This window comes from Phoca vitulina, unplaced genomic scaffold (genome assembly GCF_004348235.1).
Source record: "Phoca vitulina isolate PV1807 unplaced genomic scaffold, GSC_HSeal_1.0 scaffold77, whole genome shotgun sequence".
In the NCBI taxonomy this organism is placed as follows: Eukaryota; Metazoa; Chordata; class Mammalia; order Carnivora; family Phocidae; genus Phoca; species Phoca vitulina.
The window spans coordinates 5,065,587-5,093,329 of NW_022589780.1; the positions used below are offsets into that span (position 1 = coordinate 5,065,587).

Genomic DNA, 27,743 nt, shown 5'->3' on the forward strand with positions numbered 1-27,743 from the left:
GTGGGTTTCTTGGTTTCAGGCTTGTTTGGTTTTGTAGTCAAGTGGGGACACTAGCTGGGCTCTGTAGTTACCTCTGTGTGAGTGATATTGAAGGCTGTGTTCAGTAATCAGGCATTGCTGTTGGTTGGGCTACATGGCTTGGCAAGGCTAATAACAGTGTTCACAGAGTCACTATGTAGGCTCCCTAACTACACAGGTTTAGAGACTATGCTCAACAATTGGGCAGAATAATCCAACAATACATTAAAAAAATCATTCACCATGATCAAGTGGGATTTATTGCTGGTATGCAAGGGTGGTTCAATATTTGCAAATCACTCAATGAGATACATCATATCAATAAGAGAATTAATGAAAATCAAATGATCATTTCAATAGATGCAGAAAAGGCGTTTTACAAAGTACAACATACATGCATTTTAAAAGCTCTCAACCAAGTAGGTTTAGGGGAAACATACCTCAACATAATAAAGGCCATATATGAAAAAATCCATAGCCAACATCATACTCAGTGGGAAAAATTGAGAGCTTTTCCCCTAAGGTCAGGAACAAGACAAGGATATCTATTTTTACCACTTTTATTTAACATAGTACGGGAAGTCCTAACCACAGCAATTAGATTTTTAAAAAAGGCAACCAAATCAGTAAGGAGGAAGTAAAACTTTCACTATTTGCAGATGACATGATGCTTTATATAGAAAACCCTAAAAATCCCCCCCACACAAATCCTACTAGAACTGATAAATGAATTCAGTAAAGTTGTAGGGTATAAAATCAGTGTGCAGAAATCTGTTGTAGGGGAGCCTGGGTGGCTCAGTTGGTTAAGTGTCTGCCTTCAGCTCAGGTCATGATCTCAGCATCCTAGGATCGAGCCCCATGTCCAGCTTTCTGCTCAGTGGGGAATCTGCTTCTCCCTCTCACTCTCCCTCTGTGCTCTCTCTCTCTTTCTCTCCCTCAAATAAATAAATAAAATCTTTAAAAAATAAATCTATTGTATTTCTATATGCTAATAGTGAAACAGCAGAAAGAAAAAATAAGAAAACAATCCCATTTACAATTGCACCAAAAATAATAAGATACCTAGAAATAAACCTAACCAAAGAGGTAAAAGATCTGTATTCTGAAAACTATAAAACATTGATGAAAGAAATTGAAGACTCATGGAAAGACATTCCATGCTCATGGATTGGAAGAACAAATATTGTTATAATGTTTATACTACCCAAAGCAATCGACACATTTAATGCAATCCTTATCAACATGCCACCAGCATTTTTCACAGAGCTAGAACAAACAATCCTATAATTTGTATGGAACCTCAAAAGACCCTAAATAGCTAAAGCAGTGTTGAAAAAGGGAAAAAGCTGGAGGCATCACAATTCCAGACTTCAAGTTATATTACAAAGCTGTAGTAATCAAAACAGTGTGGTACTGGCACAAAAATAGACACATAGATCAATGGAACAGAATAGAAAACCCAGAAATAAGTCCACCATTGTATGGCCATATAATCTTTGGCAAAGCAGGAAAGAATATCCAATGAGAGATAACACACTCTCTACAACAAATGGTGTTGAGAAAACTTGTCAGCTACATGCAAAAGAAAGAAGCTGGACCAATTTCTTACACTATACACAAAAATAAATTCAAAATGTATTAAAGACCCAAATGTGAGACTGAAACCATAAAAATCTTAGAAGAGAGCATATGCAGGAATGTCTCTGACACCAGCTGTGGCAACTTCTTTCTAGATATGTCTCTTGAGGCAAGGGAAACAAAAACAAAAATAAACTATTGAGCCTACTTCAAGATACAAATTTTCTGCACAATGAAGGAAACAATAAAAAAAAAACTCAGGGCGCCTGGGTGGCTCAGTCGTTAAGCGTCTGCCTTCGGCTCAGGTCATGATCCCAGCGTCCTGGGATCGAGTCCCACATCGGGCTCCCTGCTCCGCGGGAAGCCTGCTTCTCCCTCTCCCACTCCCCCTGCTTGTGTTCCTGCTCTCACTATGTCTCTCTCTGTCAAATAAATAAATAAAATTAAAAAAAAAAAACTCAAAAGGCAACCTATTGAATGGAAGAAGACATTCGCAAATGATCTATCTGATAAAAGGTTAATATCCAAAATATATAAAGAACTTATTCAAATCAACATCCAAATACAAATAATCCAATTTAAAAAGGGGCAGAAGATGTGATCAGACATTTCTCCAAGGAAAACACCTAGATGGCCAACAGACACATGAAACAATGCTCAACATCACTCATCATTAGGGAAATGCAAATCAAAACTACAATTTGATATCACCTTGCACCTATAAAAATGACTAAAATAAACAACACAATAAACAGGTGTTGGTAAGGATGTGGAGAAAAATGGACCCTTATGCACTCATGGTGGGAATGCAAACTGGTGCAGTCACTGTGCAGAAGAGTATGGAGGTTCCTCAAAAAGCTAAAAATAGAACTATCCTATGATGCAGTAATCATATTGGTTATTTACCCCCAAAATTACAAAAACACTAATTCAAAGATTTACATGAACCACTATGGTTATAGCAGCATTATTTACAATGGCCAAATTATGGAAGCAGGCCATGTGTCCATGGATAGATGAATGGATAGATTTGGTATATATATATGAATATTATTCAGCCCTAAAAAAGAATAAAATCTTGTCATTTGCAACAACATGGATGGGATTTGAAAGTATAATGCTAATTGAAATATGTCAGTGAGAGAAAGACAAATATCATATGATTTCACTCATTTATGGAATTTAAGAAACAAAACAAAGGAGCAAAGGAAAAAAAAAAGGGAAGAGAGACAAATGCAGAAACAGACTCTTCCCTACTGAGAACAAACTGATGGTTACCAGAGGTGAGGTGGGTGGGATAGGTGAAATAAGTGATGGGGATTAAGGAGTGTGTTTGTCATGATGAGCACTGGGTGATGTATTGAATTGTTGAATCATTATTGTACACTTGAAACTAATATAACACTATGTTAACTGTACTTGAATTAAAATTAAAATTAAAAAAATAAAAATAATAAAATAAAATAAAAACCAAATGTGCAGGGCTGCTGTCTTGTTTCCCTGCCTGAATGGGGTGTTAGAATTGACTCCTCAACTTCCCAGGTCCTCTGGCATGAACTGGGGGCTATGCTCAGCATTTGGGTAGGGCTGTAAGTTTGCTTTCCTGCTCAGGTGGGGCATTAGAATAGGTTCCATAGTCAGTATGCTAGACACCCAATTCAGGCTGAACTGCCAACTAAGCTCACTGGACAGACAGGGCCATACCTTGGCTCTGCAGATGAGTAGAGCTGTTGGATAGAATCTCTACTTGAGTACTGCTGCAAGTAGGAATATGGTCCACTGAAGCCTAAGTACTGGTTACTACAAATCCAACACCAATTCTATGTCTGTATCTGATCCCCAGTGTTTCAGCCCTGAAGATCTCCCAGTGATCCTCATGAGGTGGGACCTGAATGGGTCCCCCAAGAAACATCACAACTCTGGGATAACTAGATGTTCACTTTGGACTCTCTTCTTCCACTGAAAAAAACATAGGCCCAGAGAGGTCCTCTCCATGGGACACTGTGCCAGACTGGCCTAGTTGCGATATGGGCAAAATGAAACTGCTCTTTTTATCATTCTATTTTTAAGTAGGCTCTAGGCCAATGTGGGGTCCTGACATAATTTTGTGTTCCAATAACAATGTAATTTTCGGAGACTTTGTTGTGGTATTTTGTTTGGTTTGGTTTCTCTGGTGCTTCTGTTGATCCCTGACAGAGCCACTTATTTTCTCTGGGTAGTGAAAGGGATTCTCCAGCTTGCAGCAAGAGAGTGCTTCCTGGGCTGGGCAGCTTATTATGTTGAGATTCCCCTTGCAGGTCCTTCCCAATGTCTAATTAAGAAAGGGGAGTCTCTGACCAAAAGAGATGATGACCAGCTTTCCTGGCTACTCAATGTCAGCAGGGATCCACCTCAATCTCTCTTTGTGCCTCTAGGTCCATCTGGGGTTTTCATTAGGATTCCTCTTTGATCTTGGGCTGTGTTCTGCTAGGTTGGGTGTTGGGAAGATGCCCAGTTGCTTTGTTGCTCTGTTCTTTTCCAGATTGCCTTCTCCTTTTCATCTTTTTTATTCCTTCTATTGTCTCTTTTATTATTTACAGTGTTTATCTCTAAAGAGAGATAAGTTTGTGGCATCTCATCTGAACTGTAAGCCTAACTTATATTTTTAAACATCATTTTTCTGCATAAAGAACAAAATATAAGGGGCTAGATTAGATGCGAGGAGCGTGATCAGGAGTCTACCACTCTAGTCCAGGTAAAAGATTGTTGTTTTTTTATACTGGGTGGTAGTAGTAAAGATAGAACAAATTAATCAGTTACAGCAATTTAGGAGACAAAACAGACAAGACTCACCAATATGTTGACTTTGGGGTTTTCTGGTTTGAACAACTGAATGAATGGAAGTGTCACTTAATTGTCAAAAACATCTCCTACATCCCCACTGGGAGCAAACCCACCATAAAAATACATCCGTTTTTGAAATACATGGGCTTAGGTTTACATTTCCTGATCTGAAGCAGGGTTACACACTCTGAAGAAATGTAACCCCATTCCACCTACTTCTTCCTTGTCTCATATTCATGACCATAACCAAGCTAACAACCTCCCAGTTGCATGCAAATCATAGCTATTAACTATAGAGTCTCCAATGTGCACTGGGTTTTCAATATCCTCCACATTAACAATAGGACAAAAAGTTTTGCTGTTAAGTGTATTAATTATGCAATGGCTTAAATACTCTATCATTTGATTTTGTAACTAGCAATTTAAACTTTCCAACATTTTCTTCCTCTGTTACGTGTCTGTGATTTCCAGTAAAGGTGTCCAGAAATCCACTGACTGCTGTAAGCCAAGATGAATAATAGGCTCTGGACTGTGTTTTCTCCTTCAACTTTCAACATTATATGGCAACTGAATACCAGCCCGGGGGGTTTCTACATTTGATCTGTAAAGGGTACCTAAGTAGGCAGACAGGTTGTCTAAGAAGACAGGAAAATTGCAGTCAATGGAAGTTTCCATGATATACTAGAATGAAAACAGGTATTTGGAGTCAAACAGATTAAGACATGAATCCTTGCTCAACTTCTAGCTGAACAGCCTTGGGTAAAATTACTCTATCTGATCCTTTGTTTATTCAAATATAAAACAAAGTATCACCCTGATAGAACTAAAACAAGTCAAATGCAATCAGATATTAGATGCTTTTTAAAGTATAAAGCACTACATATTTCAGTTATTATCTTCATTCTGCCTCTATGTCTTCAGTTCTCCACTTGCCATGTAAAATAGTATTATGGATATTATAGTGAGGGTGGGTCATCTTATTTCATCTCTGCTTTTATATCTTGCCTGTGGTCTCTGACCAAGGTTTCTGAGAGGTATGAACTTACGGGTGACAAGGAATATTGCTTTAGGGTACCCGAGAGAAGGATCCTGTCCTATTAAAAAGCTCCCCAAATTGCAAAAATACCTCTTATACCCCCAAATGCCAAGGACTCCACGAGATCTGTGCCCACCTCTCCTTGCCCAGTGGACAGGTTTAAGTCTTGTCTCAGCCCTCTATTTCCATCTGGAAAATTTTCTTAGAATTCAAAATATTTTGGCACCTATGGGTTAAAAGATGATAGCCACCACTCTGACTAAGACACCTTTTCCATTTCTAAAACACAAACACGCAGGCTCCATAAATAGGATAAACAGACCCATATTACACTCCCCTCAGTGAGTGCTCTTTGTTTCAATAATGGTCACAAACTCCCAGAGGCCACAGGGATCATTAAAAACACCATGTTCACTCTTATAGTCTTCTACCAAGTACTTGAATGTATAGGATTTGTTGTCTAAAATATGGAAAGGACACCCAACATTCCCTTTAGTGAAACTGTGCCAGAAACATGGAGGACTAACTTCCTGAGGAGCTTCTGGCTCCAGGGGTTGCAGGTACTCATAGCAACAATATTCCATCTACCCACTTCTCCAAAATAGTTTGTTCCTAAGGAGAATCAAAATAAAATTTTGATCTTCAAATCCCACCCCACCCATTCTCCATCATGCCCATTTTCTTAGTCCTTAGTTTAGATGTGGATTATTTTCACAGCTCACTTAACCTTGGATCAGAGTGAACTTGCCTAGGTCCTGAAAAGCAACAGAAACCTAATCAATGAGTTTTACCCTTGGTATCTACTTTGTAAGAAGAATCAGTTATTAGGAATTTCCAGATCTTCCAAGTGTCAGTGGTTGATATAATCCAGCTGCTGAAATTTGTAATATAGGATATGAGGGGACTTTCTTGCCCCAGCTGCCCAAGTGGAGAAAAAAAAATAGAGAAAGAAAGTACATAATTTCCATGTAAATAAATAAGTGAAGAAATGCTCAGATGAGTCTGATTCCCTCCTCTGCCTCTCTACCATCCATGTGCCTTTGACAGTGGGGTCAGTTACTAGAGCATGGCCTTCTGGGACTGCATTCAAGACGTGCAGTTGCAGGATTCAGCTGTTACTGCTTGAGGGACAGAAGCTTGAAGCTGTCATCCAGGATGGACCTCCTGTTGCGTCGTAGCTTTCTCTGCCGATGCTGGTACCAGACCACACCACTAAGAGCCAGAGCAATGAGCAGGAGAATGATACTCATAGCAATTAAAACAGAAGCCAGCATCTCAATATTCTTCACAGGGATCTGCAAGCCCAGCATCTTCACATTTCCTTCTCCAATGTCTCTGAGGATTGTTGCTGAAATGGAATAAGAAAAAATGGGAACCCTGAGGTGGAGAGTACTCTAATGGGGCACCATTTGCAGTCAACTCCTGGGAAAGAAGAAATAACCCCATCAAAACTGGACAGAGGAACTGCTATCCCTAAAAAGACCAGCTGATGCAGACAGATTTATAGGTTACAAAGAATTTGTGTAACAAGATGTCACAGCTGAGAAAGCCCGTAGGAATCACTGAGGGCCCAATTCCCCCATGGAAAGAGCTAAAACTCAGAGTAGAAAGGGCCTTGATATATTTCTTCAAATATATAAAGGCTTGTGATGTAAAAATAATAATAATAAAAATAATTGGATTTGGTCTGCATGTTTCCAGATGATAGAATTGGGAGCAATGAGTAGAATCTTCAAGGAGGCAGTATGACTAAATCATCTAGCTTATCAATGCTCAATTTGACTATTGGACCATGATAACTGCCTGCCACTGTGCTGTCTGGTCTGTCACCTTTTTGGGTCATGATAATACTGATGTCACATTGATCTTTCCAGGTGAAATAATCTGATTGTCTTAGTTCTTGGCATATAGACTTTTGCTGATCTCCAATTAACTCACAGAGTAAAACTCAGAATCAAGCCAGGCATTCCAACTCTCACAATCAGGCTCTAACCTACCTTTTTTAGTTTTATCTTCTGCTCTTTAGTTACAATAACTCATTCTTTGTTTCCCAGAGTAAGTGACCTTCTTTCAGGCTCCCAAGACTTTCTGAACACCCTTTTTCCCTCTTCACCTTTCTATACCCATCTTAAATGTTACAAAGCCTTCTTCTATAGCCATCTTAAATGTTACAAAGCCTTATTCAATTTAGCTGGGCAGTTAATGGTCCTTTCTTGTGTTCCCAAAGTATCCTTACAGTCTCCTGTTTTATGAAATGGTGATAAGAACCAAACTTAGGGCGCCTGGGTGGCTCAGTCGTTAAGCGTCTGCCTTCGGCTCAGGTCATGATCCCGGGGTCCCAGGATCGAGTCCCACATCGGGCTCCCTGCTTGGCGGGAAGCCTGCTTCTCCCTCTCCCACTCCCCCTGCTTGTGTTCCTGCTCTCGCTATCTCTCTCTCTGTCAAATAAATAAAATCTTAAAAAAAAAAAAACTATTAAAAAAAAAAAAAAAGAACCAAACTTAGCTCAGAGGTTTCTTGTGAGATTTAAGTGAGTTAATATTTATGGTATTTAGCATAGCACCTGGAAGATAACAAATGCACAATAACTGATAGCTGTTATTTTTTGCCCCCCCCCTTTTTTACAATGTATACCAGCAGTGCAATTATTGTTTTTGTGTCTCATTCCATATCTAGACACAAACCTCCTGGAGAGTACTATGTTTCTTAGTTGTTTAGTGTCCCTGGAACTTAGCACATGTTTGATAAATATATAAATGGATGAATGAACATTCTTAAAAGAACAGAGAGAAGACGAAATATAATGAGTTCAAATGGAAGCTGGAAAACATCCTAGTTCTGAGTTTACATTCTACCACTTAACTCCTTTTGTAACCTTGGACAAATTACCTTCCATCTCTGTTTCTCATGTACAAAATTATTGGGTTTTATTAGACCACAGTTTTTGAGTTTTTTCCCCATTGTGGAACCTTTCTTACAAGTAAGAGCTTATGAGTATGTATGTACATAGAAATATGTATTATGTATATCCAAATATACACACAAAATATGTATATACACACCAATATATATGTGTGGATATATACAAATTCCAACTCTCACAATCAGGCTCTAACCTGCCTTTTTTGGTTTTATCTTCTACTCTTTAGTCACAATAACTCATTCTTTGTTTCCCAGAGTAAGTGACCTTCTTTCTATATATACAAATACACACACACACACACACACACATATATATATATATATATGTATGCCATTCCACTCTCTCAGCCTCACTTTACCTTACCCCGATCCCTCCAGGACATACCCTAGTCCCCTGAATGACAGTTTATAAGTTTCTTAGGGATATCATTAGGACTTTTGCAAACATAACTGAAAAAAATCACCAGACTCAACTGATGATCTCTAACATCCCTTCTAGCTCTCATAACTTTCTGAGTCTTTCTCAGTCCAGGCACAAATGGTGTGGGGAGAGTGAAAGCACTATTTGGACCTAGTTTAGGTAGGACAAGAATTTCTACTTTTTTGAAGGGCAGAAATGGCTGGTTCCAAAGAGTCAACTATTTGGTATTCCATAGATACAAGAATAAAAATAGCTGATGCAGACTGTATGTATGGTATTTGTACTAGTTGCATACTGTCTCTGTGAGTAGTTTATGTCTGTGTTATAGCTCCTTTATGTCCAACCCAGTGAAACTCTGAATTTTCTTCCCCCTCATACATTAGGTGGGAAGCTGAGAATGCAACCTTCAACTGGGGATTAAGCTGTTTTCCTCAACTTAGGAGGTTGGGAGTGGGGGGCAGAGAATAAACCTGCTTAGAGAAGTTGAACCTTGGGTTCCTGGCTTTTGAAGTCTTACAAAAATCTCAGAATGCTTCCTGCTAGTATTATAGTCCACCTTTTGGTCAGTGAACTTCATCTTCTAGAGGCACTACACCTCCCCCCCCCCCAAGTACATACTACATACAACTACCCAGTTTGTGCGTTATTCTCCTTACCCTTTCCAATCTCTTTGGTGATGGTGGTGATAGTGCTTACGTGTTCTGGAAAAAAAAAAAAAAAAGAAGTTAGTTAGCTTTGTTATTATTCCTACCAATCCACAGTTTTGTTGTGGGTATTGGCATTGGTTAGAGGAATTTCTCTGTGGTATCCTAAGTAAAATGAAGGTGCCTGGAATTAACTACCTTATTGTCAAAGTCAATATTGGTATATGGATTTGATTTTGAGTACTGATAAAAATATAAGCAAAAACATAGGCTTGGGAGTCCAAAAGGTAAGTCAACCCTCTGCCATTATGTACATATTTATTGGTACTTCCTATCCACATTCTTGTTTTCTTTGTCACCCTTTCCTACCTTCCCTTCAGGACATTTCTGTTCCTTTTCAAAACGATATCCCTACATATTCAAAATCTCCTCAAACACTTCTTCTTCTGGCTTTAATGAGGCTGAGCTCTTCTCTGAGCACTATGTTTCCTTTATATCCTCTCAATACTGGTTTGAGATAATTGTTCCTCCCCTTTTTTTGTGGCATATCTCTATCTCATTTGAGGCTTATATTATTTGGCTAGAAAACCCACAACCATTTTTTGTCACTGTTACCTGGTAGTTATTTTCATTCATGGACTGAATTTGGTACCCGGCACAGTCTTCTTCTTCCTCAATTCCCACCATTCACCCCTCAAGCTTCACAGTTTCTGGAACTTTTAACTCCAACAACTTTTACATCTACTCTTATTCTATCAACACCTCCCATGGTCACATTGGACTTATTATTCAGAACTGCTCCATCTCAGAAATATAAAATCTAACAACATCCTCCTATTCCTTCAATGTTTTAATGCTATTTATTCCATTTAACCTGTTATCCTCACTTCATAAAGATCTCCAATTTCTGGATCCTTCCATTTTTCCCAAACTATTAGCTTCATCCTCTCTTCCCCTTCCCCTTTCCTGGTCTGGCTAGACTCTATGGTCTATCACTTCAACTACTAACTTACCAGAAGTGTTATAATCATCCACTGAAAACCATAGTAACTATGTTTTCCCCGTGTTTTGTCTGATTTGCTGAATATTGGTGGAGAAAAATCATGTAATTGTAAATACCAGTATTCTTTGTGTCCAACTTTAGGCCCTCAGTGTTGCCTGCCAATAATTAATTTATTTTCCATCACTCAGAGTAAATTTTGTTTTCCCATCTCCTGGAGTGGTTATTTCAAACCTTAGCCCACTCTCTTCAATTCCTTATCCTACTAACTATCTTTCACTCTCAGTAGATGACTCTGTCTCCTCTCTCACAAATGAAGCAGAGACCATAAAACAGAAATATTCTTTCTGACAAACCCCTCACCCAAACTTACACATTGATCATTTTCTTTTCTGTCTTTTCTCCCCTTTTAGTAAATAAACAAACAAAAACTTACTCCAGTCTAATTTTTCATTTTAGCTCCAGTCTTCATTCCCTGTTTCCTCATCAGGAACTTTGTTTCAACAATTAGTCCTTTCTTCCCTATCTGTCTTCAACTATTTCCTCTGGTTTGCCAGTTAGCACATATGTAGTTGGAGCAATATTGAATTAGAGTATCATGAGGTATAAACAAACAAAAAAGCAAATAGGTGAGCTTTATGGGCTGGCTCCTTGTCAGAGATATGGGCTATCCTTATTCATGGAGGTTCTCTGATCATATGTATTGTGATAATCTGTTGTTTATTAAATGGTCCAGATTTTGGATTACTCATCATAGACCGATAAAACCGTTGTCTTCCATCTATAGCACCTTTTTTTCAAAGCTTTTATTTATTCATTTGAGAGAGAGAGAATGAGTGGAGGGGGGGAGGCAGAGGGAGAGGGAGAAGCAGACTCCCCAATGAGCAAGGGGCCCGACATGGAGCTCGATCCCAGGTCCTTGGGATCACGACCTGAGCCAAAGGAGACACTTAACCAACTGAGCCACCCAGGTACCTGAATCTATAGCATCTTGATGACACATCAATTCATCACTTGACTTTGGTTCTAAAGACTGAGAAAATACAACAAAGAATTCTGTGGACCTATCTGGGTAGTAAGGAATAGTACTAGAGTAGTAGTAGAAGTAGTAGTACTAGAGTTGAAGCCACATTTTAGTACTATGGGTTACTAGAGAACAAAGCTTTTCAAAGATACAGGATATCATAATGGACAATTTCTCTTTCCCTGGGGGTAAATAGCAGAGTTGTGTTCTCTACCCTGGTTTACTAAGCTTTTTGAATACCCAAAGACATTTTCAAACTTTCTACTTCTGCTGATAGAGTGTCAATGACTGGAAATCCTAGACTCAGGTCAAGAGGCTCTTAAACAATTAATGACCCAAAGACACAAAGTTCATGGCAGCCTAAACTTCTATGTTCTTGGTGATGAACAACGACTGAGTGGTAAAGAAATTACCCCAGCAATTCACTCTCCATATAAAAATATAAGACAAACCCTTTTTTTTTTTCACCCTTCACATATTTCTGGGATAAGCTATAATTGAAGGCCAATATCTCCATCTAGCTTTAGGCCAACTTGTTCCAAGACAGAAAGAACTTTTTCACCAATCAATTAAGAGGTGACTATTAGAATTATATTTCTTCTTTTTTTTAAAAGAAAGGACTTATTTGCAAAATTTCTTGAAATAACACCTCTAATGAATCATAAAATAATAAATTTATATTCAAATGAAATATATTTCAAAGGAAGCATATCTATGGTAAGCATCAATGCATAGAGCTTAACGAGTTTCAGGCTGGGTCAACTAATGTGAAATCAATAGATGTCAAAGTAATTAGGAGGGGGCAGGAACAAGGGGGCAATGGAGAATGAGAAATATTAGTTGGGAGAACACCTGGGTGGGGACTGTTCTGTCTTAAATCCTGGTTCTTCTGGGATCAGAAAGACAGATGCAAGGAATTTCTAGGGATTAACTGGTTCCTGTAGGCTACATAAAGTGTTTGAAGATTTCCAGTCTTGAGAAGTTAGACCTTACCTCTTTGGGATAAAACAGTAAAGAGGGTCTCCATACCAGCATGGACATGATCAGAAACATGGCAGTGCATCAACCATGTCCCAGGGTTACTGGCTACCATTTCCACAACCTCAAAGGTTCCTGGGAACAGATCCACCACATCTGCCCGGTAGCTCTCTCCATTCTGTAATAAATATTGGGAGTAGGGGAGAGGAAATAAAGGGTAAAGAGATAATCTCAGAGCTTATAGGAGCTAAAAAGCTTGGATGTCCCAATCAGGGACATGGGACTCCAAGATTCATAGATCAGAGAGCAGCTTAAAGAGTCCGCCTTATCCATCTTCCTTATAAACCCACCCACACAAACTGAATCAACAGAGGAGACCCTTTCTTCCTACTTTTTCTTAAAGTGTCCCAAAGTAAAAGACATTCCATCTTCCTCTGGGGGATAAAACTAATATCACCATACTTTTTAGCAGGCTGACATTTGGGATTTTGGCTTAAGCCTTGACTCCTAGGAAGGAACCACATATTTCCTTTAGAAATTGAACTCAATTTAGTTTCCTCTCCATGCTATCACTTTTATCACATTTCTATAACTTTAATTCTACATTAATGCCTTCAACTCTGCTCCCTTTCCCTAAGACTAAATCTTCTTTTTCAAAATCTGCCTGTTGTTCCATGTAGCTCCTGAATTGAAGTTCTTTTTATAACTGATTAAGAACTTTCATAGATTCTGAGATATCACTCTGAAATTTCTTGCTCTTAGGATCACTGTTCACTATCTCTCCAGTCCTTGTCTGGTATCCAATTACATTGATTTCTTCAACCTACTTACACCATAAATGAGCTACTCATTTCTTCTATACTAGAAGGAAAAGCTAAGGACTAGAGGGAAGTGACTGACCCTGGAATACACAGCCAAACTAGAATTCCCAGCTCAATTCTCCATGTACAAGACCTCTCCCCTTTTAACTAACATCTTCTTCCTTAAGAAGTTGTTCTCTTCTTCCTTAATGACTGTCAAAGCATTCTTCTAATCATTCTTGAGGTACTCAGCCCTTTTCTTACTCACCCGATATAGGAAGCTCTCTGCATGGAAGTGGACAGTGTGGAGGTCAATATCTTGGCCCATGCCCAGCATGTACCAGGCCACTCGTTCTCCTTGGTACATGGTAAGACCCCCGAGGTTGCTGTAGAGCTTTCCATTAATGGCTGTAAAAAAGAAAAAGTCTCATTTCTCTCATTTTGACTTACCATTGCCACTGCCTTAAAGATAATTCCTATCATGTCTGATGATAGCAATAGCTTCTTTTTTTTATGTTATGTTAGTCACCATACAGTACATCATTAGTTTTTTTTTGTAGTGTTTCATGATTCATTATTTTCATATAACACCCAGTGCAATAGCTTCTTAACTTCTTTAATCTCTATTCCATTTGCCTCCCTTCAGTCTATCTTACACACTGGTGTTATCAGAGTGGTCTTTCTAAATAACTAATCTGACCATGTCATTCTACTGTTAAAAATACTGTAATAGCTCTCTCCTGCCTAAAAAATCAAGACCATGGCTCCTTAGTTCAGCCAACAAGGTCCTTCAAAATAAAAGCCCAAACCACCTTCCCATGCTCATCTCTCATTATCTAAAATATTTATTCCAATTAGGGTGTTTTATTCACCATCCCCCATATGTCCCCATATGCATGTTCTTTGTGTCCTTGCTCATGCTTCTGATCTTTACCCCTATAAATCCTGCCTTCTTTTATCCATCTTTTCAAAGCCCAGTCAGAACTTCACCTTATCCAAGAACACTTCCTTGATCTAGCTCCTCTTAGTACCTCTCATTCCCTTCACCTCCTTCTACCTCTGAACCCCTCCAATATTGTTTGTACCACTATTTGGAACTCACTAGAAACTCCCTTCTACACTTACTTATCTTTTAATTTGTGGAAGCTTATATCCCCAACTAGACTATAAGTTCCTAGTAAGCAGGAAATGAATGTATGTACTATACTAATATAGTTTCCTTGTATTCTTCAGAGCACCCAGCAGACACCTGAGCTTACAATATATGCTAAATAAAAAGTATTTGTCATGTTCTTGGGCTTAATAATGATATTAATGCATGGGCCTCATTATATGTTTCTTCCCAGGCCACATCCTATGCTCTAAAGACAACAAATTACCCATAGCCATGTTAATTCACATCATCAGGACTATGTCCAGGATACATTCCTGTACCCCACATGTTCTCATGGAGGGGAAGTAATTTTTACTCTACACTCCAAGAGGGGAAACAATGGAAGGAAAATTTATAGCCTCTCTCTGTATTACCCCAACTAATTGTGAATTTGAAAAAACAAAAATAGAACTAAAAATGCTCAACTCCACCCCCTCTGAATCTTCTGTCTCTTGAATCAGTCTGACCACAGAAAAGAATGCAAATGGATTTACTATGCCTTTATAGAGAAGATTCTACCCCTGCAAAAGAGAGGGCTATTGTTGTTTATTTATGTCAATGTCAGGGTAGAAAATATCCACTGCAGGGGTAATATTAGCGAGTCCATTTAGTTTCAGAAATAAATTCAGTTTTCCAATTAGCTTTCTTAATAAGCTCACACTTGATCTTAAGAATCTCTATCTTTTTAAAAATTTTAATTGGTTCAGGAATCTGGAAGAGAAGGGAAAAATATTTATTTTCCCTCAGACCCCAACATTATCTATCTACAGTAACATCATTCAGAAAGAACTCAACAAATACCTGATAAATAAGTAGATGGACTGATACCTGAAGAGTTTAGATGAATGAACACATAAACAGAGAGAAATAGGCATTAACCAAACAACTGGGCACTAACAAGGTCTAACTGTGCCCCAATTCCCCTTTTCTCCTGGGCAAATTATTTCTCTGATTTGACGGGAACTAAAAAGTTCACATTGTTCATTTTGTGAATCTTCTATTCCAATGTGAATCACTTATATCTCCATCAAGGGGAAATAGCTAAAATCTATGTGACAATGAGATACTAATTTTGAGTTCCATTGGAGTCATTATCAAAGCTACACCTTATCCTCAGGTCAGGTCAAAGAAATATTGCACTAGAAAGGATGGTGAGAAATCACTTCATACATTTCAGTATATTTAAGTTCTCACTCAGATTTTCTCATTTGTGAAATGATACACAGATCTCTGAAACAAAGGACGGCTTGGATGTACAATTTCCTTCCAAAATTCATCCAAGCATCAAAAAGCTCTTCATTGTATGTAATATAAATCCAGCATTCTATATTCTGAGGCTCTCTCCTCCAATGCTTCTATCTGTAAATTGAAACTTTGTTTTGAAAATACACTAAAAGACAAGCTGTCTTTCATCCATCTATATTGGAATCTATTGAGAAAGTAGATCCCAGATCCATAGTGGTAAAGAAATAAGATGACATTGAGAGACTAAACTTAGGATTTTGACGCAGAAGGGCCATAAGCAGCCAACCCACCAGGTACATTGAGGGTCATAAATCTCCATCTTCCTTTTCTAGTGTGTTAAAATATGTTGGTGTCACTACAACTTTACAGAGTCAGCCTCTTGCTTTATGGGCACCTGATCTAATGTGGACTACTTATCTGCTTTGTGTATATAAATGTACAATAGTAAGAGACAGTTCTTCTAATTTATTCACTTACCACCTTCCTACCTTCCTTCCCATTCTTTCAAGAATTATACTCCCTTAGGTAGTGATGGGCCTATCATATACCCCCATGCAACTAGTGGGGAGTTCTTTGGAAGAGGGATAGGTTCTTTTCTACAGACCATGCATTTTATTGCTCTCCAGAAAAATCTCATCCTGTAGGTTAACATGGCCTGGCTCCTGGGGCCCATGGGCTGCTACATTCTCCTCCAGATACCAAGACTGGTTCTCATCAAAGATCAAGAATAACAAGGCAAATTCTCGGTCCATGTCATTACGTCCTCCATAGGGCTCCAGGGTGCCCTTTCGGCAGATGGTCAAGGGTCCAATCAGGCCACTATACATGTCCTGAGAATGGGAAAAAGGAGGATACAGTAAAAAAAAATGGAGTCATTCCTGGGTAGCAGTGTTCTACAGGGTGCAAGGCTGACATCCAAGTCCACTGTGTTCAGCACTTTATCATAATGTCTTACATTTATAAGGTATATATTTACCTCCACTATGTTATCTGAATTCATTCTCATAACCATCTTGGGACACAGGTTAGATGTACTATCCAACCTATTACTTTAGCTAGGCTGGCCTATCCATTGATCACCAAACCCAAAGGCACTTTCACTACCCAGTACTTTTCCTCATACTTTTTTTTTCTTCCTGTAATGCCTTCTCCTCTGCCATATACCTTATCTTATGGCATAGTGCTATTTAGATTTCAGGGTTTAAAGTACATGCACCTTCCATTGTGGTGCCTTCTCCAGGTTCCCTTTAATCATCTCCTCCAAGCAGAAGTAATCACTCTTTCATGGACCCCACCCCCCATAGCACTTTCTATCATATGGTTTTCAAGGAGCTTTATATATATAAAGATATATATATATATCTTTACATTTTTATCATCCAAAGCACCAAGTAAAATGCCTAAAATGTAGTAGTCTTTCAATAATGATTGCTGACAGCTGACTGAATGGTTGCCTAGATAGATAAACTCATTTTCCAGATGAGGAAACAGGGAGATAATGACTCATCTAAAGTCACTCCAAAGACAAGAGTGAACCAAATTTGGGGCTAAAACTCGAATTTCTTGACAACCAATCCTGGGCTTTTTAAATGAGAGCATATTGACTTATAGGACCCAAGACAAAGAAACAAAGAAGAAAACCCTTAGGGATAAATATGTGGTGCTACCTATTCCCTTCATTCCTCCTTCTGTCTATTAAAATAAACCCCATATTTGAGGAATTTCCCCCAAACTCTGGGCTTCAGTATTTCAGGGCTGGGCTCTGTCCATTTATGGGACTCACCTCCAGGAAACCAATATTGTCTTTACCTTGATGGGATCCACTGCAGAATAATAGATCCAGGAAACACAAGCAGAATCATTGGGCCCTGGGCCAGATCTTTCTGGGATGTTCCATTGGTAAGTGAGAACCTCACCTAGGAAGGGTAATAGGGATTACCAGTTGGGCCATGTCAATTTTTTTCCCAACTCTTAGGTGCCCCAAAGTGCTGTGACGGGTGAGTCTCAAGACCTTTAAGATCTTTTTCCATTATTTCCATACCAGTCTCCATTTTATTTTTGTGACTTTGCTTTTCTCCCTCCTGAGACACCTCCAGCCTCTCTTCTACTATCCCTATCTTTAAAAGCCCCGGTCCAATCCTCTGGTAAAGCAGTTCTGATACTGTTCTCTCTGCTTATAATGTCCTCCCTCCTTCTGGTTTTGGCTCTGCTTTGTTCTCCTTTTCTTGCTGCTGCTTCCTATATTCAGCTGTTTCCCCAAGGCTCTGTCTCTAGTCCCCTTCTTCCTCTCTCCATACTCTCTCTATGGAAGATCAATTATGATCTATGTATTGGTGACTCATAAATACTAACCAGACCTCCCTTGCCATTAAGCTCCAATCTGAATTTTTTAAATTAGATACTGGGCATCTTTTGAAGATTGTCCTGACAACACATCAAAAACTAAAATTGTTCTGAATTCACCTCCCTCCTTTGAAAACATAACTTGTTAATTTAATCTGTGTTCCCAGTACCTAGTAATGACATCAAAACCCTTCTCCTTACCCAGACTCAAAACCTTAGTTTTCTTCATCTTCCCACCTTTACACACTCCATATGCAACCAAATAGTAAGTTCTATTGATAATACCTCTACAATACATTGTATTGCTATGCTATCCTCCTTCCAATTCCCAATACTACTGCGATAGTATAGACCCTTATTTTCTCAAATGGACTATTACAAACCCCCCTAACATGTTTCTCTGCCTCCAAGTTTTGTCCTCTCCAATCCGTCTTCTAACTGATGCCATATTAATTTTTATAACAGTTTTATTGAGATATAATTTGCATATCATACAACTCACCCATTTAAAGGTTTTTAGGGGCACCTGGGTGGCTCAGTTGGTTAAGCAACTGCCTTCGGCTCAGGTCATGATCCTGGAGTCCCGGGATCGAGTCCCGCATCGGACTCCCTGCTCAGTGGGGAGTCTGCTTCTCCCTCTGATCCTCCCCCTCTCATGCTCTCTGTCTCCCATTCTCTCTCTCAGATAAATAAATAAAAAAATCTTAATTAAAAAAAATATATAAAGGTTTTTAGTATATTCACAGGATTTTGTAACATCACCATAATCAATTTTTAAAAGATCATTACCACTAAAAAAAAAAAAAAATCTTCACTCTTTAGCCATCATTCTCTAATCACCCACTCACCCAAGCCCTGGACAACCACTAACCCACTTTATGTCTCTATAGATTTGCCCATTTTGAGTATTTTATACAAATTCAATTATACAGGATGGATGTCAGCAAATTGATAGACTAAGGAGGTCTTAATGCTAATTTCTTCCCACAATAACAACAAAAATAAGGAAAATAAAGAATAAACAACTATATACCCACAAAAATAGCTCTAAGAAAGCTTCAGAATATAATGAAGAAATTGTAACAACCCAGCAGGGCAAAAACCTGAATATGGCCATATAAAAAAAGTGTAGGAAGTATCTTACCTACGTCATCCCTGTCTGGTGTAGCTGGTACCAAGGGAGAGCACTCATGGGAGACATGAAAAGAAGGTGGACCCCAGCAGCCCTCACCACCACAGCCAGGGAGTCTTTCTTGGCACTGGCCTCAGCTGACTGAGCTGCCTGGAGTCCATGACCCTCTGCCACTTTTTCAAGCAAGAATCATGACCACTCTGCTCCAACCCAAGAAGTTATAGCTTATATGTCCCCTCAAAGCTTATCTTGTGCCCCAAGGGGGAGCCCCTAAGGAGCCACTGCCCATCTTCCCTCCCCCAGTGAGTCACAGGTTATTTGCTTCCAGCTCCACAAGGAGTCATTGCTGCTGTATTTCCTCAGAGAAGGAGTTGCTACTGCTATACTCCCTTAGAAGGAGATACCACCACGGCATCCTCCCAAGAAGAAGCTGCTACCACTCCATGCTCCACACCCAGAAAAAACTGCTGCCCTTCTGCTTATTCCCTCTGAGGAAAAAACCTTCAATGTTGCATTTTCCAGAAGGAGCCATTGTTTCTCTGCACTACCCCAGGAGGAGCTGTTAGTGCTCCACATACCTCACCAAGAAGAAGCTGCTTTAACTCCCCACCCAAAGAGCCACAGACATTCTGTCCCCCCATAAGGAGACACCAACAACCTCAAACCCCCCAAGAAGGAGCCACTTATGTTCCGTCCCCCCACAAGGAGCCACCACTTCACTGTTCTCCCAAAGTAGAAGCCACTACTGCACTGATCCTCAACACAAGGAGCTGCTGTTGCTGAGCCCCCAAAAGTAGCCAGCTCTTCTATGGCTCCCTTACTCAGAAGGAACCATTGCTGCTCCACTCCACCCAGAAGTAGCTACCACTTTTCACTTTCTCGATGGTATACTGTGAAGCACAAAAACTTTTAATTTTGAGGAAGTCCAGTTTATTTATTTATTATTTAGTCATGTGTGCTTTTAGTGTTGTATCTAAGAATCATTTTCTAACTCAGGGTCACAAATTTTTATGTTTTCTTTTAAAAGTTTTGTAGCTTTAGCTCTTACATTTAGGTGTTTGATCCATTTTGAGTTAGTTTTTCTATATGGTGAGAGGTAGGGAGTCCAATTCCACTGTTTTGCATGCTGATATCTACTATGTCTCAGCACCATTTGTTGAAAAAACTATTATTTCTCCATTAAATAGTCTTGGAACCCTTGTTAAAAATTAATTGACCATAAATATAAGGGTTTATTTCTGTACTCTCAGTCCTATCCCATTAATCTATATATCTTTATGCCATTACCAAAAGTCTTGATTATTGTGCTTTATAGTAAGTTTTGAAATTGGTAAGTGTAACTTCTCCAACTTTGTTACTCTTTTTGAAGATTGTTTTTGCTATGTGATATCAATTTTTTCCAAACCTCTCTTTTTCAAGTCACTCTTCTCTTCAAAATTTTAATAGCTCCCTTATACCCAAAGAATGAAGTCCAAACACTTCATCCAAACATCTAAGCCCTTTCTAACTCAGCCCTGGCTTATCTTTTAGCCTATTTCTTACTCTTCCTACTTCTGTAAAAAGGACACTGGCCAAACTTAATTATTCACCTCTGAGCATATCCCATACTTTCACAGCTTTGTGCTTTGATGATGTTATTCTCTTTACCTAAACCATCCTCCAACCTCTCCACTGAGTTTTAAACTCCTTTATTCAACTGTCTACTTGACACTTAAAGTTGTTTAATTTTTATCTCAAACTCAACATATTAAAAATACATCTTTGACTTCTCTCTCAAATCTACTCCTCCTATCTCAGTAGTGAAACCAGTTATTCAGGAAAAAAATCAGGAGTTATTTTTTATTCTTTCCCCCCATATCTCATATCCATCAGCATGTTCTGAGGGATCTACCTAAGAAATATATCCCCATCCATCCACTTCTATTTGTCTCCACAGTTACTACCCTAGTCTATACCATCATCTTCTGTCACCTGTACAACCATAATAGATACCTAAATGGTCCCTCCTGTAACACATGCCCCACATAAACACAAATGAAATCTTTTAAAACATAAAGTAGACAATGCTACACCCCTGGAACAGCTTTCCATTACAATTACAATGAAATAAAAACTCCTTACTATGAATTGCAAGACATGACATAATATCTCTGATTTTTGTTCATCTCTCCAAATTCATTTCCTACTCTTATCCATAATGTTCAGTATGCTATAGCTATGCAGCCTCCTTCTTACTTCTCAAACACACTGAGATTATTCCTGTTTCAAGCTATTTACATTTGTGGTTCAAGCTGTTCTGAAATTTTCTTAATATGGCTCATTCCTATTTATCATTCAAGTATCAGTCCAAACATCACTTCCTCAGAGGGGCCTGTTCTGACCATAGTAGCCAAGCTTTCACCTCTGTATCCAGAATACACAAAGAATTCTCGATTCAATAATATGAAAACAAAAACCCCATTCAAAATGGGAACGTTTTTGACAAGATATTTCACTATTTTGAACTCTAAGGAGCAGGAAGATGGTGGCAGAGTAGGAGAATCCTAGGCTCGCTTTGTCCTATGAATACAATAACTATCAAATCAACCTAAATACCCCAGACATTGACCTAAAGTCTGACAGAACAGAATTCACAACTAAAGGGAGAGAAGAGGCCACATCAAAGAAGATGGGAAGTGTGGAAACATGGTTAAGGGGAAATTGGACCACAGCTGCTGTGGAAGGGAGGAAGAAGAGTGAGAGAGAGAGGAGCATGTAGAGAATTCACAAGAATATTTCCCTAAAACCATTGACTTGGAAAATGAGAGGGGCTGAATTTTGTGAGTTCTAACAATCACCGGAGCTTAAAGCCTGGAGCTTTAAAGGTCAGTGAGTTTGGCTGGGATAGAGTCTGGAGGGCACTGCATTGTTCCTGGAGAGAAAGCAGGCAAACAATTCTGGGGCAGACAGCATGAACAGCTATCTGAAAAAAGCCTGGGGCACAGAGTGGGGAGATAATTTGGTCTTCTCAGAGTGTGTCCCTGAGAGTCAATGTTCAGGGAGACACCTCTCCAGGAACAAAGGAGCTGGCCAGCACCATCTTCCTCCCCTACCCCTCAGTATAAACACAGAGCCACCTGTGGGAAGCAACATAGCATCAATACTAGCTGTCTAACTTGCTTACACCAAGGCCCACCACCTGTATTCTTCCCAAGAAGACCAGCACAAACACCTGCCCACACCATGTCTCCTGACCAGAGAGTTTGCAGGGCCTCACTTCCTGTCAAGGTGGTGACAGAACTCATTTCACAAGCAGATCAGAGAACACCTAATTAAAACTCACCACATTCAGGCCAGAACCAAACACTACTTATGGCAGGCAAGGGAAACCTCTACAGACTGGCCTGAAGGAAAGAACAGCCAAAGCACAACAGCAGAGTGCATGCAGCACACACCAGAGACACTCCCTGTAGCACCAGACAGTACATAACATCTTCTTCACAGGAACATTACTTTCAGAGGCAGGAGACATAACAAGCTTTTCGAAAACATAGAAGAAGGCAGACAGACAAAACATGAAGAAAGAGGAATTTATCCCATATGAAAGAGAAAGATAGGCCACAGCCAGAGATCTAAGCAAAACAGATATAAGTAACATATCTGATGAAGAATTTAAAGCAATGTTCATAAGGGTACTCACTGGACTTGAGAAAAGAATAGAAGACATCAGTGAGACCCTTACCACAGAGATAAGAGTTAAAAAAATCAATCAGAGATGAAGAGTGCAATAAACAAGATCAGAAACACGTTTGATGCAATGAACAGCAGGGTAGAAGAAGCAGAGGAATGAATTTGTGACCTAGGAGAGAAAATAATGGAAAGTAATGAAGCTGAACAAAAGAGAGAAAGGATTATGCAACAGGAGAATAAACTTAGGGAACTCAATGACTCCATCTAATGTGATAATATTCATATTACAGAAGTCCCACAAGGAGAAGAGAGAAAAGGGGGCAAAAAAATTATTTGAAGAAATAATACCTGAAAACTTCCCTTATCTGGGGGAAAGAAATGACATCTAAATCCAAGAGGCATAGAGAACGCCCATCAAAATCAACTAAAGCAGGACAACACCAAGACATACTGTAATTAACTTGGCAAAATACAGTGATAAATAAAAATTTTAAAAGCAGCAAGACAAAAGAAGTCCCTAACTTACAAGGGAAAACTCATAAGGAAAGCCAGAGATTTTTCAACAGAATCCTGGCAAGCCAGAAGAAGTGGCATGATATATTCCAAGTGATGAATGGGGAAAATCTGCAGCCAGGAATATTTTATCCGGCAAAGCTATCATTCAGAACAGAAGGAGATTTGTATGTCTTCCTTGGAGAAATGTCTGTTCATGAAATGCTCAACATCACTCAGCATCAGGGAAATACAAATCAAAACCACAATGAGATACCACCTCACACCAGTCAGAATGTCTAAAATGAACAACTCAGGAAACAACAGATGTTGGCAAGGATGCAGAGAAAGGGGAACCCTCTTACACTGTTGGTGGGAATGCAAACTGGTGCAGCCACTCTGGAAAACAGTATGGGAGTTCCTCAAAAAGTTAAAAGTAGAAATGCCCTATGATCCAGCAATCACACTAGGTATTTACCCAAAGGATGCAAAAATTAATTCTAAGGGAAACATGCACCCTGATGTTTATAGCAGAATTATCTGTAACAGCCAAATTATGGAAAGAGCCCAGATGTATATTGACAGATGAATGGATAAAGAAGATGTGGTATATATATACAATGGAATATTACTCAGCCATCAAAAAGAATGAAATCTTGCCATTTGCAATGATGTGGATGGAACTAGAGTGTATTATGCTAAGTGAAATAAGTCTGTCAGTGAAAGAAAAATACCATATGATTTCACTCATATGTGGAATTTAAGAAACAAAACAGATGAACATAGGGGAAAGGAAGGAAAATAAAATAGATGAAAGCAGAGAGGGAGGCAAACCATGAGAAACTCTTAACTATAGGAAACAAACTGAGGGTTGCTGGAGGGGAGGTGGCTGGGGGATGGGGTAATTGGGTGATGGACATTAAGGAGGGTACTTGAAATAATGAGCACTGGGTGTTATATGCAACTGATAAATCACTAAATTCTACCTCTGAAACTAATAATACAGTACATGTTAATTAAATTAGACTTAAATTAAAAATTTGAAAAATAAAATTAATTTAAATGCAAAAAAATAAAAAAAAATGAAGGAGAGATAAAGAGTTTCCCAGACAAACAAAAACTAAAGAAGTTTATGATCACTAAACCACTCCTGAAAGAAATATTAAAGGGGACACCTTGAATGCAAAGGAGAAACCAAAAGTGACAGCATAAAGGCAGGAAACACAAAAGCAGTAAAAATGAATATTTCTGTAAAAAAATCAGTGAAGGAACTGACACACGCAAAAAGGATATAAAATATGATAGCATACACCTGAAATGTATGGAGGAGAGGAGTAAAGAATGGGTTCAAACTTGAATGACCATCAACTTAATATAGACTGCTATTTCCAGAAGAGGTTATATACAACATAATGGTAACCATATATCAAAAACGACTAATAAACATGCAAAAAATAAAGAGAAAAAAATCCAAAAATATCACTAAATAAAAACAGCAAAACACAAAAAAGATAAAGACAAAAAAAGGTCAGAGAACATCTCCAGAAACAACAAAAGAAGTAATAAAATGACAATAAATATATATCTATCAATAATTACTTTGAATGTAAATGCCTTAAAGATGCCAATCTAAGCATATAGGGTGTCAGAATGGATAAAAAAAAAAAACACCCATCTATATGCTGCCTACAAGAAATTCATTTTAGTTATAAAGACACCTAGAGATTGAAAGGGAGGGGATGGAGAAACACTTATCATACAAATGAATAGTAAAAGAAACCAGGGGTATCAATACTTCTATTGGACAAACTAAACTTGAAAGCAAAGATTGTAACAAGAGATGAAGAAGGGCAGTATATCATAAAAAAGGGGATAATCCAACAAGAATATATAACAACTGTAAATATTTAGGCACCCAACATGGGAGCATCCAAATGTATAAAACAATAACAAAAATAAAGGAACTAATTGATAATAATACAGTAATAGTAGGGGATTTTAACACCTCACTTACACCAGTGGAGAGATCATCTAAACAGAAAATGAACAAGGAAACAATGGATCTGAAGGACACTCTGGATCAGATGGACATAATAGATATACTCGAAACATTCCATCCTAAAACAGCAGAATACACATTATTTTCAAGTACACATGGAACATTCTCCAGGAAAGATCACATATTAGATCACAAATAAGGCCTCAACAAATACAAAAAGATTGAAGTCATACAATGCAACTTTTCTGACCATAATGCTATGAAACTAGAAGTCAACCACAAGAAAAAATCTGGAAAGACCAGAACTACATGGAGGCTAAACAACATGTTACTAAACAATGAATGGGTAAACCAGGAAATCAAAGAATAAATTAAAAAAAGATACATGGTCACAAATGAAAATGAAAACATGACAGTCCAAAAACTTTGGGATGCAGCAGAAGTGGTCTTAAGAGGGACCTAAGAGGTCCTAAGAGGGCCTGTAACAACACAAGCCTACCTCAAAAAGCAAGAAAAATCTCAAATAAACAACCTAACTTTGCACCTAAAAGAACTAGAAAAAGAATAACAAACAAAGCCTAAAGCCAGTAGAAGGGAGGATATAATAAAGATTAGAGCAGAAATAAATGATATAGAAGCTAAAAAAAACAAACAATAAAACAGATGAATGAAACCAGGAGGCGGTTCTTTGAAAAAATTAAAAAAAATTATAAACCTCTATCCAGACTTATCAAAAATAAAAGACAAGGGCGCCTGGGTGGCTCAGTTGGTTAAGCGACTGCCTTCGGCTCAGGTCATGATCCTGGAGTCCCGGGATCGAGTCCCGCATCGGGCTCCCTGCTCGGCAGGGAGTCTGCTTCTCCCTCTGACCCTCCCCCCTCTCATGTGCTGTCTCTCTCATTCTCTCTCTCTCAAATAAATAAATAAAATCTTAAAAAAAAAAAAAAAATAAAAATAAAAGACAAAAGAACCAAATGTTTAAAATCACAAAGTAGAGAAAAAATAGAAACCAACACCACAGAAATACAAATAAATATAGGAAAATATGAAAAATTATATACCAACAAATTGAACAACGTGGAAGAATTAGATAAATTCCTAGAAACATATAAATTACAAATACTGAAACAGGAAGAAATAGAAAACTTGAACAGACTGATAACCAACAAATAAATTGAATCCGTAATCAAAAAACACCTAACAGGGGGCTCCTGGCTGGCTCAGTTGGTAGAGCATGCAACTGTCGATCTCAGGGTTGTACATTAGAGCACCACATTGAGTGTACAGATTACTTAAAAATAAAATCTTAAAAAGAAAACAACTCCCAACAAACAAAAGTCAAGGACCAGATGGCTTCAAAGGCGAATTCTACTGAACATGTAAAGAAGAGTTAATATATACTCTTCTGAAACTATTCCAAAAACTAGGAATGGAAGGAAAACTTCCAAATTCATTCTAAGATGCCAGCATTACCCTGACACCAAACCAGATAAAGACACTACTAAAAAAGAGAACTACAGGCCAATATCCCTGATGACCACAGATGCAAAAATCCTCAATAAAATACTAGCAAACCAAATCCAATAATACATTAAAAAAATCATTCAACACAATCAATTGGAATTTACTTCTGGGTTACAAGGGTGGTTCAGTATTTACAAATCAATCAATGTGATTCATCACATTAATAAGAGAAATGATAAGAGCCATATGATCATTTCACTAAATGAAGAAAAGGCATTTGACAAAGTACAGTATCCATTCATGATAAAGACCTTCAGCAAAGTAGGGTTAGAGGGAACATACCTCAACATAGTAAAGGTCATATATGAAAAACCCACAGCTAATATCATCCGCATTGTGGAAAAACAGAATTTTTCCTCTACAGTTAGGAACAAGACAGGGATGTCCACTCTCACCACAGTTATTTAACATAGTACTAGAAATCCTAGCCTCAGCAATCAGACAACAAAGAGTAATAAAAGACACCCAAATCAGTAATGAAGAAATAAAACTTCCACTAGTTGCAGATTGCATGATAACTATATACAGAAAACCCGAGACTCCACGAAAAAATGTCTAGAACTGATAAATTTGGTAAACTCACAGGATTCAAAATCAAGGTACAGAAATCTGTTGCACAATGAAACAGCAGAAAGAGAAATTAAGGAATCAATTCCATTTCCAATTGCACCAAACCCCATAAGATACCTAGGAATAAATCTAACCAAAGAGGTGAAAGTCCATTACTCTGAAAACTATAGAACACTGATGAGAGAAATTGAAGATGACACAAACGAATGGAAAGACATTATATGCTCATGCATTGGAAGAATAAATATCGTTAAAATATCACTACCCAAAACAATCTACACATTATATGCAATCCCTATCAAAATATCACCGGTGTTTTTTACAGAGCTAAAACAACCAATCCTAAAATTTGTATGGAACCACCACAGACCC

At 38.4% G+C, this 27,743-nt stretch overlaps 1 protein-coding gene across 3 annotated transcripts in view; it reads right to left on the reverse strand.

The window, feature by feature from the left end:
• Nucleotides 1-3,078: 3,078 nt before the first annotated feature.
• HEPH (hephaestin) overlaps nucleotides 3,079-27,743 on the reverse strand; it is an 88,990-nt gene continuing 64,325 nt past the window's right edge. For all 3 annotated transcript variants that reach the window (XM_032393857.1, XM_032393858.1, XM_032393856.1), the window contains 6 exons: nucleotides 17,452-17,558; nucleotides 16,247-16,472; nucleotides 13,513-13,652; nucleotides 12,460-12,622; nucleotides 9,455-9,499; nucleotides 3,079-6,803 (listed from right to left, as the gene is read on the reverse strand). In XM_032393857.1, coding sequence (XP_032249748.1) covers nucleotides 6,571-6,803; nucleotides 9,455-9,499; nucleotides 12,460-12,622; nucleotides 13,513-13,652; nucleotides 16,247-16,472; nucleotides 17,452-17,558 — 914 coding nt within the window. In that variant the 3' untranslated portion in view covers nucleotides 3,079-6,570. The remainder of the gene's footprint in view (nucleotides 6,804-9,454; nucleotides 9,500-12,459; nucleotides 12,623-13,512; nucleotides 13,653-16,246; nucleotides 16,473-17,451; nucleotides 17,559-27,743) is intronic.